This window comes from Talpa europaea, assembly GCF_964194135.1.
Source record: "Talpa europaea genome assembly, chromosome: 6".
Lineage (NCBI taxonomy): Eukaryota > Metazoa > Chordata > Mammalia > Eulipotyphla > Talpidae > Talpa > Talpa europaea.
In genome coordinates, this window is record NC_140072.1 from 55,918,475 (window position 1) to 55,937,212 (window position 18,738).

The 18,738-nt window shown below is 43.9% G+C and overlaps 1 protein-coding gene across 2 annotated transcripts in view; it reads left to right on the top strand.

Annotated features, from left to right (window-relative positions):
• EXOC6B (exocyst complex component 6B) overlaps positions 1 to 6,809 on the top strand; it is a gene marked incomplete at both ends in the record, with an annotated part of 577,226 nt that extends 570,417 nt beyond the window's left edge. For both annotated transcript variants that reach the window (XM_084235083.1, XM_084235084.1), the window contains 2 exons: positions 2,858 to 2,970; positions 6,683 to 6,809. In XM_084235083.1, the coding sequence (XP_084091209.1) occupies positions 2,858 to 2,970; positions 6,683 to 6,809 (240 nt within the window). The remainder of the gene's footprint in view (positions 1 to 2,857; positions 2,971 to 6,682) is intronic.
• Positions 6,810 to 18,738: the final 11,929 nt, after the last annotated feature.

Here is an 18,738-nt window from a genome sequence, read left to right on the forward strand (position 1 = left end):
GTTGCCATTTTATACATTGCCAAAGCAACCTTTCTCCTTTCTTGCCTATTAAAGTCTGGCTAAATGTTAAAAAGAAAGAAAGAAAGAAAGAAAGAAAGAAAGTCACAATCTGGTAAATAAGCCTGCTGGTTCTTCTAAGTCTCTTAATTCTAATGCTCATCGATGGAATCCAATAGAACTGTGCCCCAGGTAGCTGGGGTAGTTAAGAACCCACCAGATTCTACTCTGCATTCACGCTTTCAGAGGAGGCAATGAGACCAAAGTATAGCCACCCTCGAGGACTGTGGAAGCAATATGAAACCAGAGTATAATCACACTCATACTGGATGAGCTTAACTGAGCTGTGTAGCCTCTATGCCTAAAACAGGATCAACTGGGTAGCTTGTCATCCCGGAACCCTTGGGTTTATTAGTGGCATTGAGAGACTTTAGCAGGAGGCTAACAATAGAAAACCCTAGAACTAACTCCTGAATGCCCTCCACACTCCATTGGTGATTTACCCAGAGTTCATTGTCTATAAAGGCATGGTGTTCTTTGCAAAAAATTGGAAAAATAAATATCATTAATTCTATCACAGAAATTAAGAATGTATTGATAGGGAAGGTAGTTTTATTAAATGCATGTATATACCCACATCTGAAAACTAATTATTGTTTTTTACTCACTTTTCTTTTTTAAGTCTTTGCCCTAGTATGCAAATAGAAAGCTTCCCAAGGTTTTTAAAAATTTTCTGAGAAAACATTATAACTGAAAAAATGGTCTCCTTGTTTATAGTTCTTCCCTGGGATTTAGGGGGAAACAATCACATTTGTAAAACACAGTGCTGGAGGAACTCAGGGACAGGGGACACTCTGAGTGTCTATCATGTTCCCTGGAAGCATGATAGAGGAACTGTCTTTTGTGGTTTTGGGGCACAATAGGACAGAAATATCAAAGTTAAAGTAGGAAGTCAGGGGGAATTCTCTTCTAAAGGAGAGCTCTGTGAGACCTTGGAGCAGCAAGAGGAAGTGGTAGAAACCCCTTGGCTTGCCAACTAAAATAGGCATGACCTAAAAGAGGTCTGAGAGGGTCCTTTGGGGCCATGCTGGCCCAGACCAACCAATGTGTCTGTCTCTCTCCCCCTCTCCTCTCATCTTTCGCGCCCCTCTTGGCTAAGGTTGTAGGGACTTTTCTGAGTTTTAGCTATGGGACTTTTGCCAGTTCCCATCCTGCCGAGGAAGTTCATAACAGCTATTCGCAGAGAATGGGTGGAAGAGGAGACTTGGCTAAGCAAGGCAAAGCCCACCCTGCCTGTCTGCCCAGCTGCACAGTGAAGAAAGACAGAGGAGCATGGTCTGCCTGGTGCCCGGCTCTGGCATTGGATTTAACTCTAGGCCTTTCTGCTTTTGTTCTGTACAGAAGTCATCTACTATCTCTATCAGCAGTTATCTCTTAGAAAGGGAAAAACAAGGAAATGTCTTGAATTAAAAATCAATTAATGTGTATCTCTTTGCTGGAGAAGAGGTTTAGAGGCCCCTCTATGCAGTGTTGTAAGTCTAGGATATACCTTTTCTAGAAGTTTATAGAGGGGAATTAACAGCTTCCCCTTCAAATGCACTTATTTATTTTTTCTTAGCTGTATTCAATTATAATTTTTTAATATTTGTTTGAGTGCTGCCTGAGGCTAAAATTGGTTAGAAAGGAAAGACTTTGACAAAATTTATCTTATTTCCTCAAGTCAAAATCTCCTGCAGTCTCAAAACAGTCTACCCTCAGAGAGCTCTCGTTATCTTCATCTAAATACCATCTAGTTCTGGGCACTCCTGATACCCGTGACCCCATTTATGGACTCTGCATTGTCAATCAAGGACTAAGCCTGTGTTACAGTCCTGACCCACCATGGCCTGGTTTCCATCTGCTCAGCCAGTATCCACATGGATGTGATTCATGTTACCTCATGTAAATGCTGCATGGGCTACTCAGGCCTGGGGTCAAAGTCTCTGTTATCTGAGTGGCCTTTATGCATGGAGACAGGTGCATATGGCAGTATTAATGGGGTGACTTGAATAAAGTCAGTGCAGCAAGTCATGAAACTGGTACCTAAACCCTGTCAGTCCTTTTAATCTCAAGTTCATGTCACTATGGCACTGGTCTATACCCACCTTTATTTCATGTCACTATGGCACTGGTCTATACCCACCTTTGTTTATTTGTTCACTGTTGAAGTCTAGAATGATGCTTGGCATTGATTGGGAGGCACTTGATAGGTATTTGTTCAATGATGAAATGAGGGCCTCCCTGGTGACGCAGGCGGTTGAACGCAGCGCTGTGAAACTTCTGCAGCCTCTGCAGCGCGGGTTCAATCCCAGCTGGCCGTGGAGATACCCACATGATGTGGCAGACCTCTCCTGTCTCACCTGCTGCTCCCCTCAGCAGTGTATTTCAGTCAGTCTGCCTGTTCTGTTGCCCGCTTTGACTCTGGTGAATCCTCTCACCCTCCCTCACATCTGGCCTGTACCCCGGTTCTTGTATAAATAAATAAATCTTCAAAAAAAATGATGAAATGATGAGTTGTTGTGATGGTCTTGAGTTTTGATTCAGTCAGTGTTAGTTTCTTTCCAGATCAGCCCCTGGAGCTTACTGCTGGCATGTGCTCTCAGCAAGTCCTGGTACAAATGGCAGAGACGACTCTGCCTTCTTGTGATCACTTATTTATTGTCTTAGTTGTATCACAGTCTGTAGCCATTTTTTCTTTTATTACATTTTTATTTGTATTATTCAATCTACTGTTGGCCGTGCAGGGTGATAAGGGTTTCTGAGCTCCTGGTTTATTTATCTGTTTGATTAATCCCTGGGATGGGGGTTGGCTATTTTACAGCTTCTGGATCTCTTCATCCAATGGGACTGGTCAACCTACCTTGCCGACTATGGTCAGCCCAACTGCAAGTACCTCCGGGTAAATCCATTGACAGCTCTGACCCTGCTTGAGAAGTGAGTATCCGATCAACTGGTCTGTTTGGGAAGTGGGAAGGTGGAGGAGGGAGTCAAGCGGATAGTTTTCTCTTTGCCAATACTTTGAAGAGCTAGCAGAGATTCCCTGTTCTTGAAGTAGCTGTAGGTTCAATCAAGTGTCCCCCATCAGATCATCAGATTTGGCTGACCACGCTTCCCCTTTAGCCTCTTGGTTCCTGAGTCCTAACATACTAGACCAGGTTTGGATTTCTATATTATCTTGGAGCTTAATGGGTGCAACATATATTTAACTAGAGATGAAAAGAGAAAAAAGAAATATGCCTTGATTTAGGGCTCAGGGCAGCCTGGTGCACTGAGTGAGGCTGGCCCCAGCCATCTAGGCTATGACTGTGTAGAGAGCATCTCCACACTGAACAGTTGACTTCTCTGTTCCTAGTAGAGAAGCCCCTGGAATTGCTGAAACCTTCATCTTCATCCCCACCTCTCCACCCCCCACCAGACTGAGCTTTATTGTGTTGACTCTCCCCAGAAAACTGTTGAAAATGGTGTCTGATTCTTGCTTAGCATTCACTAGCCAGAAAATATTGCTTCCACGGTGCTGTAACATCTCTGAGGTGGAAGAGGCAACATTAATACTGGACTAGCCAGCTCCAGAACATCTCATGGCTAAACAGCATATCATTCGGGTGCTGGGGTCTGCTGTTGCTAACCCACTGGAAAACTGGCAGACCAGAGACCGAAACCCATGTAAAAGGGAACCCTTTTCTTTTTATCAAACTTCAACTTTTCATCAAACCTCCAACTTCTTAGAAGCTTCTAGTAAGAGGAACCTGTATCTGGATGCTGTATTGAGTCTCCAGTCTTAGGAAGGCAAGGATCAGAGAGTAGATCAAAGTAGAGGCTTAAGTCGAAGGAGAGGCTTAGGTGTACCCTTGACTGCCATACCTCGTGGTATGATAGTGGGAGAGAAGGGAAGGAGTTGGAGAGTGGTCAGAGCAAGATGCAAAAGTATGTGTTTGGAGCCAAGAAACTAAGAGCCCAGAGTATAGCTTTCTCCAGACCAAGACAGAGACTGATGTTTCCATTTTAACTTTGTTTCCCGTGGTTTTCTCTCTTCCTTCTTAGGATATCTAGAGAGTAAGTAAGTATATAATTCACTTGGGCCTTTGCCATCACTTTGAGGCAAGTCCTTCTGGTTTCCTCATTGACGCTAATGACTACACTAAAATCCCTACCCTGTGAGTTGGCCCCACCCTGACATACTAATCTACTAAACCAGTCTGGTGCCTACTGACTGGCTGCCACCTCTATCCTTGGTCCTTACAGTGACCCTTGGCTTACCAATTCCTCTGGGGCTGGGAGTGGTAGCAGGGATTTTCCCCCATTGGTGCCAGGTCCTTACCCACTCAGGTCTTGTTCTCATTCAGCCTTTTGGCACACTCAATAGTCTTGTTAATGCGGGGCATGAAATTCAGCCCCGATGGAGTAACCCCTAGGTCCTCATGGTTAGGCCCCTGGCTTTAATATCTGAAACCTGTGTCCCCCACAGAAGATTCTTTTGTTAGAGGTAAGGCCTAATCCCAAAGTTCTCAGTCCCCATCTGAAATGGGGAACATTTTGGCCTTTGAGTTGATGTTTAGGTGGTCCTGTTCACTGCATGTCCAAATAGGCCCTGGGATTTCCCCTTCAAATGCTTCTCTCTCTCAATATTCCTTTACTCTGCTATTACTAAGAATCTCTAGATTCAAGAAGTAATTAGCTAATCCACTTCCTGTGGATCAACAATAGTCTAAAATAATCAGCCTTTCTGGAGTTCTAGCCTGTAACAATGCCATATGCTTAACCCTAGCAATCAGCAGAGTTTAAAAGCCTCCTTCCAAACACAGCCCACTAAAATCCTTACTTCCCAGCCTCATAGGAATCAGTCCCTTTTCTTGACCCATTCCTGCTTCCTCCACAGCCAGCTTTAGCATCAGAGCTTTACACACTCTCCTTTCAACCTGGTGTTTCTTAGCAGGATGAGCTGGGGACATTGATGAAAGAGAATAGGTCCCAGTGTCATAGAGAGGTGGCCACTGCCAAAGTAGAAAAGCATCCAGGGCTTACAGAATCAGGTAGGAGGTGAGAAGGACTCTCCTTTGGTATTAAAGCATTACAAAGTACAAACCAGCTTGTCACCATCAGCCCTCAGGGCATCCGAGTTTATCTTTTGAGTACTCCCAACTCCAAGACTTAATGACCAAGAAATCCTTGCCTGTGGGGATCAGAGACTACCCTCTGTACCTTTCTCCTTCATTACAGCAGCTTCCTTGTGGTAGCTGAAAGCTGGCTCTGGTCTGCTTCCAAAAATCATGAAATTAATGGTCATGTAGGACATTACACTAAATGTCCTACAAATGTGGGAAGTGTTTTCTTTATTTTTTGTTTTGTTTTGTGGTGTTTTTATTTAGATTTATAGTATGTCCAGCAACGGAAAAGGAGTCTTTGGGAGGAATAAATAGTCCAAATCTAGGTCCTATTCTACAAACATAACTATGCAATTTGTGTGTCAGAAACCAAATACGGTAAACACCATAGTTTCAAGGCCCCTTGTGCTTTCTTTTCAACCAACCTCTGTTATCTTTTCTACTTGCCCCCCCTGCAAGCATGGGCCTCCACATGTGGGTGGTAGTACCTTATATTCAGTGCTCTGAGTTTGTCTGATGAGTAATTCCAGCCCGAAGGTCACTGAGCTTAGATCAGAGAAGTTTCGGTTCATTTGTGGCTGTCGCTATTGGCTGTGGTGCTGCCCCAAATCTCCTCACCACAGGGATGTAAATGCTCTTGTGGGCCATCTGGCCTTTTGACCCACTGGCTTCTAATCTGCTTCTCTGCAAAGACCACACCACAGGAAAAAAAAAAAAAAAAGTAGTACACTTGGGAACAATTTACTCCCGTGTCAGGTTCCTTCTGCCTCCCCACTTCTAACCGGTCTCCATGCAGGGCAGGCAGCTGTGGAGTCAGAGAACTGACCCAGCTCTCTGGGGGTGAGGCCACTTACTCCTACCCCAGACAGAATTTATCTAACAGAAAATGTCTTAATTCTCTAACACTAGAACTAGCTGTGGGCTGGAGGCCCAGTGTGCGGAGGGCAGGGCCATGGCTCACAGTCACTAACAGATGTCAGCGGCTGGGGCCCTCTGCAGGGATGGCGGATTTTTTTGGATTTGATCACAATGACTTAGTCAGACCTGGGGGTTTCTGTGGCAACCCTGGCCTGCCCTTGATTTCTTTATCTGCGCTTCCTAGTTAGGTCTCCCTAGCTGATTGAACCACTCGCCAGTGCTGCTCATGATTTGTGCTCTGGGAATATGCCATCTCTGGAGTTCAGCGTGATCCAAATAATGAGTATATGGACAGTCATTTTTGTGGGGGCTTCTGTGTAGCATATCCCAGATACCTCTAACAGGTGCACCAAAGGGAATGAGTTAAGTGGGGTGGGGCGATGAAGGGGTTGGCCCCCCATAGCCAGGTCTTGAGTGTTTGCCCATGTGATAGAAATTGAGAGGGCTGTGGTTGCCAGCAGGATAGCTTCTTGAATAATAGGTAAGTATGGGCCTCATGGTGGAAATATTCTAACTCTCAGTTCTCGGTTGTGGTTAAGATATACTCTGCAATCCTACCTCCTGCAGGTTCTCCTTCCACCATTGCCTCCTCATACACTGTGCTTTCTTTTTCCTTCCCTGTTTAGGATGAAGGACACTAGCCGCAAAAACAATATGTTTGCACAGTTTCGGAAAAATGAGCGAGACAAGCAGAAATTGATTGACACGGTGGCCAAGCAGCTCCGGGGACTCATCAGCAGCCACCATTCATGAAAGCCGGCCTCAGGCCACAGAAGCTGCTCACTGCAGCCCCGTAGTCTGGACCCAGGCTGGCTGGCCCTACATTTGTGCATTCTTCTTCAAAGAGAGCAAATGTATTTTTTTAATAACCTATGTACAGTATTCACATAACCTTTCCCTATAGTCAAAGAGGCACAAGAATAAGCAAGTATATGAGATGTTGCTAGGCTGGGACTCGGGGGAAGTTACTCTATGTTATCTGTATATCCTAGAGATGGTGAGAAGTCTCACCAATGGGCCCAGCAGGATGGGCCACATTTCATTCATGGCTCTAGAGCTTACTTAGGTCAGAACTACCAAACAAAATAGGTACTTGGCACTGGGAGGAAAGGTGAGTACACATAAAGATAGTTAATAAAGTACATCCTGTTTACTCCTGGGTGCCCCATCCACCGCATAGGTAAGGCTGAGTCTTCTTGATGCATGGAAAGGACCTGTAAAACTTTACTATTTAGTCTAGAAAAGACCACCACCTAGTTCTAGAGCCTCATCTCAGCCCACTGGCTCATTGGCTTGTGGCAAGATGACAGCTTCATTCCAGTCCCCCAAGGAGGGCAGTTTCTTTAGCCTAGATCTGACCCAGTGCTCCTCCTGCTGATCTTTCGGGGTCAGAATAGAGCTGAGCATGCAGCGGTGACCGTGACTGACAGCTGATTGCCCCAACACCAGGAGGAGTCTTACTGGATCTTCAAAGCCAGTGTGAATGGAATCAGAGTCTCCGTCCCTTCCCCATTCATCTCATTTCCTCCTTTCATGCTCAGGACACTTGGCTCCGAGCTTGGGTCAACAGCCATTTCCAAGGGTCTTTGCAAATAGTCTCAGACTTGGTTTCTTCCAGCAGTGTCACTGGGGTAGATCTGATTCCAGAAACCAGAAAATGGCTGTTACTTCACCCTTAGGTAAAACCTGATGGTTACATGGAATTGATTGTTCCTTTGTATTTTAAATCACCTGGGCTCCATCTCTAAAGGAAATGTCACCAGCTCTGCAGTTGGTGGAGGTAGCCACAACTGGATGTCTCTCGAGATGGAGCCACTGACACCATAAAGTAGACAAGGCCAACTTTGGCTAGTGGGTTTGTTGCCTCTGGCCCAACCACCCCTCACTAAATCATATCATGGATATGAAGCTCTTCTCATTCAAGCCCAAGGCATCCATCCTCTTTTGAGATCTCCCATAACCATCTTTTGACTTCATCTGAGAATGATTGTATATAATCTGATCCCCAAGCTCCATAGTTTACACAGGGAACCTGAACCAGCCAGCTTGGGAGCTGTGTCCACTGTCCCAGATGGGCTCCTGAGATTTAATGCAAGTGCTTTGCTGTGAGGTCAGTCACAGGAACCTGCACTTTAAGACACTTCAGGAAGATGCTACGTTGGCTACTGGCAATAGTATAATTGTGCATCACCAAACAATGACAAATAAGCCACACAGGCATTTCCAGCTTGGATTAGTGGGAGGAGAGACACATCAAACAGAATTCTTCATGACCTTTGTCAGCTACTGAGTTGCTTCTGGGGAGGGCAGTGCTTCCTTTTTCATTCCCCACTCCCTATACCCTACCCCCATATCCTATCTCAACTTGAAAACCATGGGAAAGAGAATATGCACACAGACATGCAGTTTCCTCAGGGCTGAAAAGGCCAGGCCATGTGTTGCCTTGCAGAAGCCTTCTGGGGACATCCTGAGGGCTAGGTGGTTGGCACAGGCTTAGGATGAGGATCAGGGATGAGTGCTGCCTCCACAACTTCAGAGGCCAAGGAAGGCAGGGACCTGTGGGAATGAGACCCAAGATGCCATCTCTCCCAAAGCCTGACTTTATTTAAAAAGATCAAGAAATGATTACACTAATCTGGAGTCCTACTGCTTAAGAAGGACCCCGAACACACTTCCTCACTAGTCCCCAATTTGCAGCAAGATCTCTTCAGCTTGGAATACTGAGACCTCGCAGTGGGGATGGAGAGAACCTTAAGCACATCACAACCTTTTGTCTCTTAAAACTCATCATCACTGTGATCTGGTTGCAAACCAGTACCCTGAAAGGACTGTGCTATGGAGGAGAACACGAACAAGGTGGAAGGACAGGAGGTGCACGAGACCTTGCACATGCTATCCTTCTAAGGACAGAAGCTTACTCGAGCTCAAGGCACATGAGGACGGGCCTTCTGCTAGACCTCTTCTTCCCTCTCCATCTGCCTTCAGTCTTCCCTGACAAAACCATCGTGCTGCTACTGGGTTTCTGTAGAGACGCACTCTTGGTGAGCAAGGGATGGTCAAAACAGGGACCAGCGGTGTCCAGCTTCTTTGACTGGTGAAGTGGGATATTTTAGTTTTGTCTCTAGGCCAAATTGCTAGGCCAACTCTTGAGAGGACTTGTAGAAAGCCCCTCAGATTCTTAAGATCCGGCCTCAAGGACCAGACATCCAGAAGTGCCCAAAGGGCTAAATAAAAGCGCAAAAACATGGGTGGCTGGAAGCATATTGGCCTTCTAGTTGGAGTAAACCTCGGCCAAGTTCTTTGAGACCCTAGTCGGTTTCAGTAGTAATATAAGTAACTTGCATAGTTTTAACCTTCATAGGAAAATCACTGTGTGGACTTTCAATGAAGCTGTTGGGGGTGAGAAGAACAGAACCTCAAACCTAGAACCAGCAGAGTGTCCCTGTTGGCAAAGGGAATGTCCAGCTTCCAGGGAGTGTGCCCCAGTACTTTTATCACATACCAGGCCTCAGTCTCCCAGAACTCAAAATCCACTTAGCTTCACTGCTCACTTGTCAAGTGTTTGCCCAGCAAGTCCCAGACCCAGGACCCAGACCCAGGTCATTATCCCCCAAGCTAATGACCTTCATAGGGCCCCTGAGCACACTCCCTGGGACTTGCAGAAATCCCCTACCTGAGCTTCCTTTCTTCCAGGATCCTGCTCCTGATTGCTTCAACTGACTTTTTTTTTTTTTTTTTTTTTGCCTGCATTAGCAATTACTTTCCACTAATGTATTGGAAATGGCCTTTTTATTTTGCACAAATAGTTGCACATTTATGGAGGAAATTTAGAAAAGCCCATTTTTAACTCTAAAGGGAACTTTTTTCTTTAAAACTCACTAGTAAAAGCCACTGGTGCAGATGGGTCTCGTGGTTAGGGGAAAACCTCTTCTGTGGAAAGAGCATGTTTATCTCTCCTGTACATTTTCCTCTTTAAACTGCTATTAAACAAGAGAGCCTATGTACCTGTTTCAAAAGCCACAGCGTTGTCTCATGTTTTTGTTTGTTTGTTTTTCCACCCTTTTACACAATGCAGCTATGGTTGATGAACTGGAAAATAGACATTGCGTCTCCCTCAACTGGACAGAGAACTAGAACAGGCAAAAGCCGGGTGGGGAAGAGAAAGCCTACCTGCCAGGCCAGGCAAGGAGCCATGCTGTGGCCTTGGAAACACCTCGAAATACGAGGTTAGGCTTTCCTACATATTCAGTTAGCTGGTATCATCATCCAGAAGAATAACTTGAAATACCTAATTTTGCAGAATACTGGGCTAGGCAACTTGGGCCTAATGGGTTGAACTGTGGTCCTGCCATGAAAAGGCTCCCAGTGAAGATGATGTGATACAGGGTTCCCCAGAACAAAGTCAGACTGGGGGAAAGGGAGAAATTTTAGAGCTCAGTGGGGACGGGGGACAGGCATTGTGGCCTAGTGGAGAGCGGGTCTGGTCAGGGAAGACAGCTCGGAGAGAGCAGGATGGTAATTAGCATGCCTCAGAAGGAATTAAATTCAAGCTTTGATAGCTACAGGAATATTTTAGGTGCAGTGAAAAGTTGGCATGAACTGGTATGTGCTGGGAGAATAGTCAAGAATCTGGTAGGCACATCTGGAAGCATGGTGAGGCCAGAAATGTTGGCGTAATGCCGCCCAAACTGCTCGCCCCACAGGCACAGAAATCATGGGAATTGACTGGAAAGATTTTCTTCAGTAACAATTCTGACTACTACCACCAAGCATCGATGCCTGAGAGGCCTGGGCTTCAGTTCCTACCTGGATGACCTTCAACAACTAACTCCCTAGATCTCGCAGCCCTCATCAGTGAAAGCAGAGAAGTAGTCCCTAGCTTATGGGTTGTTGTGAAGTGTAAACAAGCTACGGATGCTCAAAATACTTAGCTGCTATCTAACCACCACATGGCACTATTTAAAGCCTTGCTCTCCCTCCCCTCCAGTTCTACAGCATCCCTCATGGCTGAGCACAGGCCATACGTCTAGCGCCCATGCATGAAGCCGAGGTCCAAGTCCCTCAAAGCAGACAGCCGGCTGCCTGGCTCGGGGTAGACCCACTTCTTCAGAAATCTGCCCCTCAGCACCTAGCACTTTCTCTGCTCTCATTTTGGTGCCGCAATTTATACCTCCTTCTAAAATTTAGGAATTCTCAATCAGGATCCTGGAGGAAAGCGTGTGTGTGTGTCTGTGTGTCTATGCATGTGTGTATACCTGGGCACTCGTGTGCGTAGGCTTACATCCAACCATTCTTTCTGGATAGAAAGACCATGGCTCTCATCAATGTCTAAGAAAGATTCATGACTGAAATACTGCGTAATAACTATACCCCTTTGGCAACGCAAACCTGCCCATGAAGGAAAGCTGGAAGCTCAGAGCCATTTCCTCCCCTCCCTGCCTCACGTACTTCTGGCAGGAGAATTTTTTAAAACCTGTCGCTCTGCCACCCACCTGGACCCCAGGTCCCACCTAAAGACCACTCACTGCAGCCACCATTCCTACTTTCTCTCCCAAAGCCATGTTATATGCTGGCACAGGGCATGAGGACCCCGCACTCACGAGAACAACGGGGTCTAGTACAGGGGCTTAAGCTGTCAAAGCCAAACTGAACCCCACTCACCCCAGGACACTTGCCTCAGCTTCTGAGCACTGACTGGGACTGCGTCTAGCTCAAGGCCTTATCCATGGGGGCCAACAGCCCTTGAGTGCTGGGGGAGCGGGAGAAACAAAACCAGGGACAGATGTGAAACAGTTACAGCTTGCTCCTTTTCTCATAGCTAGACTTCTTATCTGCTCAGCAGGCAGAGGAGGGTAGGGGATGGCTGGGGGAGATGGGGGGAAGGGGAGAGAAAGTTCCAAACATTTCCCCAGAGGCCTCAGTTGTGACTTTAATGGGCAGTGTTTGCCGGGAATGAGAGGGCCTCCAGGGACCAAAGGACAAAGGCTCTTGAGGAAGTGCAAGGAGGAGGGGAGAGACCGGCAGGGCCTGGTCATTGTGTGGGAGAGCTACCCCTCTATCTGTTTCAATCACTGGTGGGGTTAGGGTTACTCTGCATTTGGTGCCCCAGCTGCTTTGTAGGGTCTGTGACATCAGCCCTTGTGATGATAATGGAGGGGCCTCTCTCACAGGGGCCACCCCTTCCACAGCCAGCCCACATCAGCTCCCAGAGAGATCGAAGCTCCTGTTCCCTCCGGGAGGGGCAGGCTGTGGGCCGAGAACTGGACCCAAGACAACAGCCCCCTCCCAGTCTGAACCCACTGTTAGTGTACCTTCCAAGTCCAAGCTATGACCTTCCTCTCCAAAGCTCCAGAAAAGGAGTGGGGGAATCTGAACATTGAGACGCTTTTCTGGCCTAAACAATCCTTCCATTCTCTGGGCTCAATGATGGGTCTATTTCCTCCTGTAAATGGGTCTCGTAATCTTCAACTTTTACCTTTGCTTCTAAGGGTAATTAATTGGATCTCCCTCTTGTTCTCCCCACACACTCCCCTCTCTGTTACAAGGCTCAGGTTCAGCTGAGTGGATGGCTTTTCTTTCTTTGTGTCCCACGGCGTGCTAATTTTTAAAGCTGATGGAGTGCCCTCGCCAGTGAACCTCTTCTCCAGAGAAGTCTGCTGGGGAAACACCACTTCCGTGGACACAAGACGGGGGCCTCTGGCTGCTCAGAAGGCTTTAAGATAGCCAGTGCTGGGCGACCAGTCCACTTTTCTCTCCAGGTATGTTTCCGAGGTTTTAGGGAGGAAGCCAAGGAAGGAGTTTTCAGGTAACACTCAGAAGCACAGGGGAGTCCCCAGGGGTGAGCTAGACACTAGAGGCAGAAGAGTGGCAAAGGTGGACATGGGAGAAAGTGAGATCAAAGTGTAAAAGAGTCTCCCTCTTATTCTCTCCAGAGTGCGGGAAAACAGCAAGGCCTGGGGTACAAGGCAGCAGGAGAGGGCACGGAGGTAGGAGGAGTGTGGAATGGCCCATCAGAACAGCAGGAGAGGCTGCTGGGGCGGGGGCCAGACAGTAGCGGAGCCCCAGACACACCGAAGATGTCTAGCATCTGTGTGCTTGTCTGCTGTTTCTCTCCACGAAGCTCTCATCAAAGGCTGGAATGACTTGTAGGCCTGAGTCCCAGCGGAACCTGGCCCAGCAAAAGGCACACAGGCACTCGTGACGGAACAAGTCACACTTGTAGGGACAGTTGCTGCTGAGAGGGGGCCGTGAGAGCAGCCCTTCTTGCTGGGAGCTATATCTTGCCATCAAATATCTTGCCATTTATTGTGGTGGCAACAAAAAGCAAGCCAGCTTTTAGTCAGTTTTATTATTATTTTAGAATTCTTGACATGTACCACCCGCTGTTGTCATGCCATGGAGCAGGAATGGGTTGAAAACAGATTGAGTCAGGTGAGAAGCCAAAGGAACAGGTTAATTCCTGATGGCGGGACGTGGGCCCGGCGGTGGTGGTGAATATGTGCTCACACACACACGCATGTAGATGTGGGGGTACCTGACAGACCAGGAGCTTCCTCTACTGAGTCCTAATCCCATCTGCCACACATAATCTCTCAGGTCATTTTAATAAGAACATCATATATATTAACTTTTTCACAAAAAATAATCATACTGTATTACATGTCCCCACTTAAACATCTTAGACACAGAGGGTTTCTTCATCCTTTAGGAAACCCTTTGGTATTTCCATTGCGTGAATGGACCTTCAATGTAACTAATTCCGAATTGATGAATATTAGAGATGTTTCCAGTATTTCACTTTTAGAAATAATCTCGCCAGACATTTGCATACATATTTGTCTTCTTGTTTAGGTGTTTCTATAGCATAAGTTTTCAGGAGTGTAATTGATCACTTAAAGGTTATAAAAGTAAATGTTAATAGAAGTTTTGTATCACTTTTGAGAATGACTGATTTACTCTCTCTCCAATATAAAAAAAAAAATAGACTCCACTATAGAAATAGACTCAATTAATGTGATCTATTTCTCCATTCTGAGACCTAAGTAATATCAGTATTTTTCATTCTTGCTGGTCTTATAAGTAAAAAAATTATTTCCCTTGTTTTACTTACATTAATTTTACTTACATTAATTTATAGTGAGCTTAGACATCTATTTGTATTGTTTGTAGTCATTTGCATTTCTTTTTGTGTGAAGAAGCTGTCCTTAGCTTCTGCCTTTAAAAAAAAAAACAAAACAGCCTCCATTGTTTCCTTTTTCATATTGATTAGTATCTTTGTCTATAGGGTTTAAAATTTTCATTTGCATTGCAAATATTTTTCCCAGCTTGTCTTTGAGTTTTTTCATGGTCTATGTCCTTTGGAACTTTTTGTTTTGCAAGTAACAAAAAACTAAATGCAGAAAAGAAAAGTTCTTGACTGAAAGTCCAAAACAATTCAGGGTTGATGCCATCCAACAACTAAAATAACCTGTGTGCGGGGAGGCCATCCTAAAGCTCACTGCCCTCCTGGTCGTTAAATGGCTAATATTTTTCCAGGTATATTTCACATTTCTACGCTACTCTGTGCAGAAACTTGCTTCCAGTGGTCCTCTTGGAAGAGGAGTTTTTTTGTCCCATAATTCCTGAATTTTTAGAGCCCCATATAGGATCACATACTGTTCTTTTTTTATCAGGACTATGCCTTGGGTTTCCTGCTTAGGCCAAGGTCACTGGCACCAATGACTATGGCAAGGGCAACAGAGTTACTGTGGTATGTTACAACAGTCCCCCTTACTCCTGGGATTTGGAGAAAAGAGGTGTAAAACTCAAACTAATCGCATGGCAGTTACAAAACAGGGATGGCAGAAGGAATATCGAGGAGACAGACCATAGTGTTCACCTAATGATGTTTTTCATCATATGGAATATTTTATATCTTTTAAAATTTAACTTTTTCAAAGTAACGTTGGTTTACAACACTGTGTATATTTGGATTGCAGGCTCAGACCTCTTCAAGCGTGTGTACCACACAACACGAAACACCATAACTCACCAGCACGGTCCACTGAATTTTTCATTTTTGACATTTCAATTTATCAGCCTTCTCCTTTATGATGTGTGTTTCATGTCATACTAAGATTTCCTCTCTTCAAAATTATATATCAACCCATGTTTTCTTCTCACATTTGATACATAAATCACACATCAATTTGAAATTTACCTTGAGGTGAACAATGTGGTCAGGATTCAGCTTTTTCTTTTTTTCAAAATGGCTAACCCACAACATAACTGGTTCAGTTTTAGATGTGACCTTTACCTTACATTCCCATGTATCCTTCAGTCTGTTTCTGGACTTCCTTTATTCCATGATCATACTGTTTCTAAGCCTCTGCCATCTTGTTTCAAAGTGTTCCTGAATATTTGGGTATTTCTTTTTCCAGGGTATTTTATAATTATTTTTTCAAGTTTTGAAAGTCCATTGTGATTTTGATTGGAATTTTGTTACTTATAAAATAATTTACCAGTAAATGACACCTTTATAATGCTATCTGTATAATGGTGAAAATGTCCATTTATTCATCACACTTACATATTCTAATGGTTTTAAAATTTTCTGCACTAGTATTCTTCACATTTTCTTATTTAGTATAATGATGGATGTTTCATGTTTTCATTACTGCTGTAGATTAAATACCTCCTTCCTTATTCTATATTTTCTTTTCTGTTTTAATTACAGAATATATGTAAATTGCCAAAAAATCCTGATCTGATTACAAAATATTGGTGAGAAACAGTGGTAGAAAGATTAGTCGATAACAGCTATTTTAGAAAGCACTTTGGCGGTACAGCTCCAAATTCCTTATCTGCAGTTCAGAAATCTAAAAAGCTCTGAAAACCAATTTTTTTTTTACTTTTTTGATGGCAAAATTTGACCTGATGTGAAACTATCATCTTTGTCCCATTTAATGTGGCTATTTATACTTTTCACCACATAAAAAAGTAATTTTTTGTATTATGCAATACTTCCCCAAGCCCTGCCAGTGTATTATACATGGCACAAATGTCATATTGACTTTCTAAATTCAAAAAAATACTTATTCTGAGAGACATCTGGCCCCAACAGTTTTGTTTTTAATTAAATTTATATATATATATGTTATATCAGTGTTATTTTTTGTACAATATTTGGTTTCTGCTCTCAGGTGTAGTCCTCATAGAATTCCCACCACCAATTCTCCTGTGCATCATCACCATAGTGCCTTGTGCTCTTCCCTCCCCTGTTTTGATCCCTCTCCCTACCCCTCCCCTGCAGAATGTCTCTGATTTATAGTTGCCTATTAATTTTGGGTTTATTTTTTTTCCAGATCCCTTAGTTGGTTCCCCTACATTCCACTTATAACTGAAACTTTCCTTCTGACTTACTTCACTGAGCTTAATCACTTCCAGCTCCATCCAAGTTGCTGCAAATGGCATGAGTTTATCTCTTTTGATTGCGGAATAGTATTCTATTGTGTATATACACACCACATCTTCTTGATCCAGTCATCTATTTTGGGCACTTGGGTTGTTTCCATATCTCACCTATTGTACATAGTGCTGCAATAAACATAGGGGTGCAGGGATCCTTTTGAATTAATGTTTTTGTGTTCTTTGGGTAGATTCCGAGGAGTGGAATTGCTGGGTCATATGGTAGCTCCATTTTTAGTAGACTGAGGCAACTTCACAGAGCTTTCCATAGTGGTTGGACCAGTTTGCATTCCCACTAGCAGTGTAGGAAAGTTCCTTTTTCTCCACATCCTCGCCAACATTTGTTGTTGCTCTTTTTTTAATGTATGCCATTCTCACTGGTGTAAAGTGGTATCTCATTGTGGTTTTGATTTGCATTTCTCTGATTATAAGGAATGCTGGACATTTTTTCATATAACTGTTGGCCATCTACATTAGCTCTTCTGCCCATTTTTTGACTGGATTGTTTACTTTGTTTTAGTTGAGCCGAATGAGCTCTTTGTAGATCTTTGTGATCAGTCCCTTATCAGTTGTATGGAGTACAAAAATTTTCTACCAATGAGTAAGGTGTCTCTTTGTTTTAGTTAATGTCTCTTTTGCTGTACAGAAGCTTTTTAGTTTGATATCATCCCAGCTGTTTATATTTTCTTTCATTTTCTTTGCTTTGGGGGAAGAGTCCTTAAAGATGTTACTGAGATATATGTCATGTAGTGTTTCGCCTATATTTTCTTCTATATATTTTATGGTTTCAGGTCTTATGTTCAATTCTTTTATCCATTTTGAGTTGGTTTTTATGCATGGTGTGAGGTAGGTAGTTTCATTCTTTTGTAATGGTGGACTACATGGTGGTCCAGTTTTCTCAGCACCATTTGTTGAACAAACTGTCCTTGTTCCATTGCATATTCTTTTCTCCTTTGTCAAAGATTAGTTGTCCATATATGTGTGGCTTTATTTCTGGGTTTTCTATTCAATTCCATGGGTCTGTGTGTCTGTTTTTGTTCCATAAAATACTGGGGTTTTTTTCTTTGCTTGTTTGTTTTAAAGATTTATTTATTATTTATACATGCACTGGGTACAGTCAGAAGCACGGGAGGGTGAGAGAATTCACCAGAGCCAGAGCAGGAAACAGAACAGGCAGACTGACGAAGTACACTGCTAAGGGGAGCAGCGGGCACGTCAGGAGAGGTCTGCGTGCCATGTGTGACCCTGGCCTGCAGCCGGGGATCGAACTGGTGCTGCAGGGGCTGCAGGTAGCTTCGCAGCCCAGTGCTCAACCGCTGCACCACCAGGGGAGGCTCACTACTTCATTATTTTAATTAGTTTTCTGTAGGGCTTTTAGGGCTCTCTATGTATATTATCATATCATCTGCAAATAGTGGTTTTATCATCTGCAAATAGTAGTTTTACTTCTCCTTTCCCTATTTGGATTCCTTGTATGTCTGTCTTTCTCTTGTCTTATTGCTCTGGCTAGGACTTCCAGTATTATATTGAAAACCAGTGGTCAGAGTGGACATTCTCATCTCGTTCCTTATCTTAAAGGAAAAGCATTAAGCTTTTCACCATTGAGAATAATACTGACTGTGGGTTTGTCATATATGGCTTTTATTATGTTAAGGTATGTTCCTTCTATCCCAAGAATTTCAAGGGCCTTCATCATAAATGGATGTTAAACTTCATCAAATGCTTTCTCAGCATCTATTGATTTAAATTTCATCAAATGCTTTCTCAGCATCTATTGATAAGATCATATGGTTTTTATTTTTCTTTTTGTTGATGTGTTGGATTACATTAATTGATTTTTGGATGTTGAGCCATCCTTGTGCCCCTGGAATAAATCCCAGTTGGTCATGGTGTATTAGTCTTTTGATCTATTGTTGGATTCTGTTGGCTAGGATTTTATTGAGGATTTTTGCATTGTTGTTCATTAGGGAGATTGGCCTATAGGTTTCTTTTTTGTGTGCTGCCTTTGTTTGGTTTTGGTATTAGTGTACTGTTGGCTTCATAAAACATATTTGGTAGTATTCTGTCTTTCTCAATTTTCTGAAAGAGATTGTTTAGGATAGGCATTCTCAATTTTCTGAAAGAGATTGTTTAGGATAGACACTAGTCCATTTCTAAAAGTTTGGTAGAATCCATTTGTGAAGCCGTCTCGTCCTGGGCTTTTCTTTTGTGGGAGGGTTTTAATTACTCTTTCAAT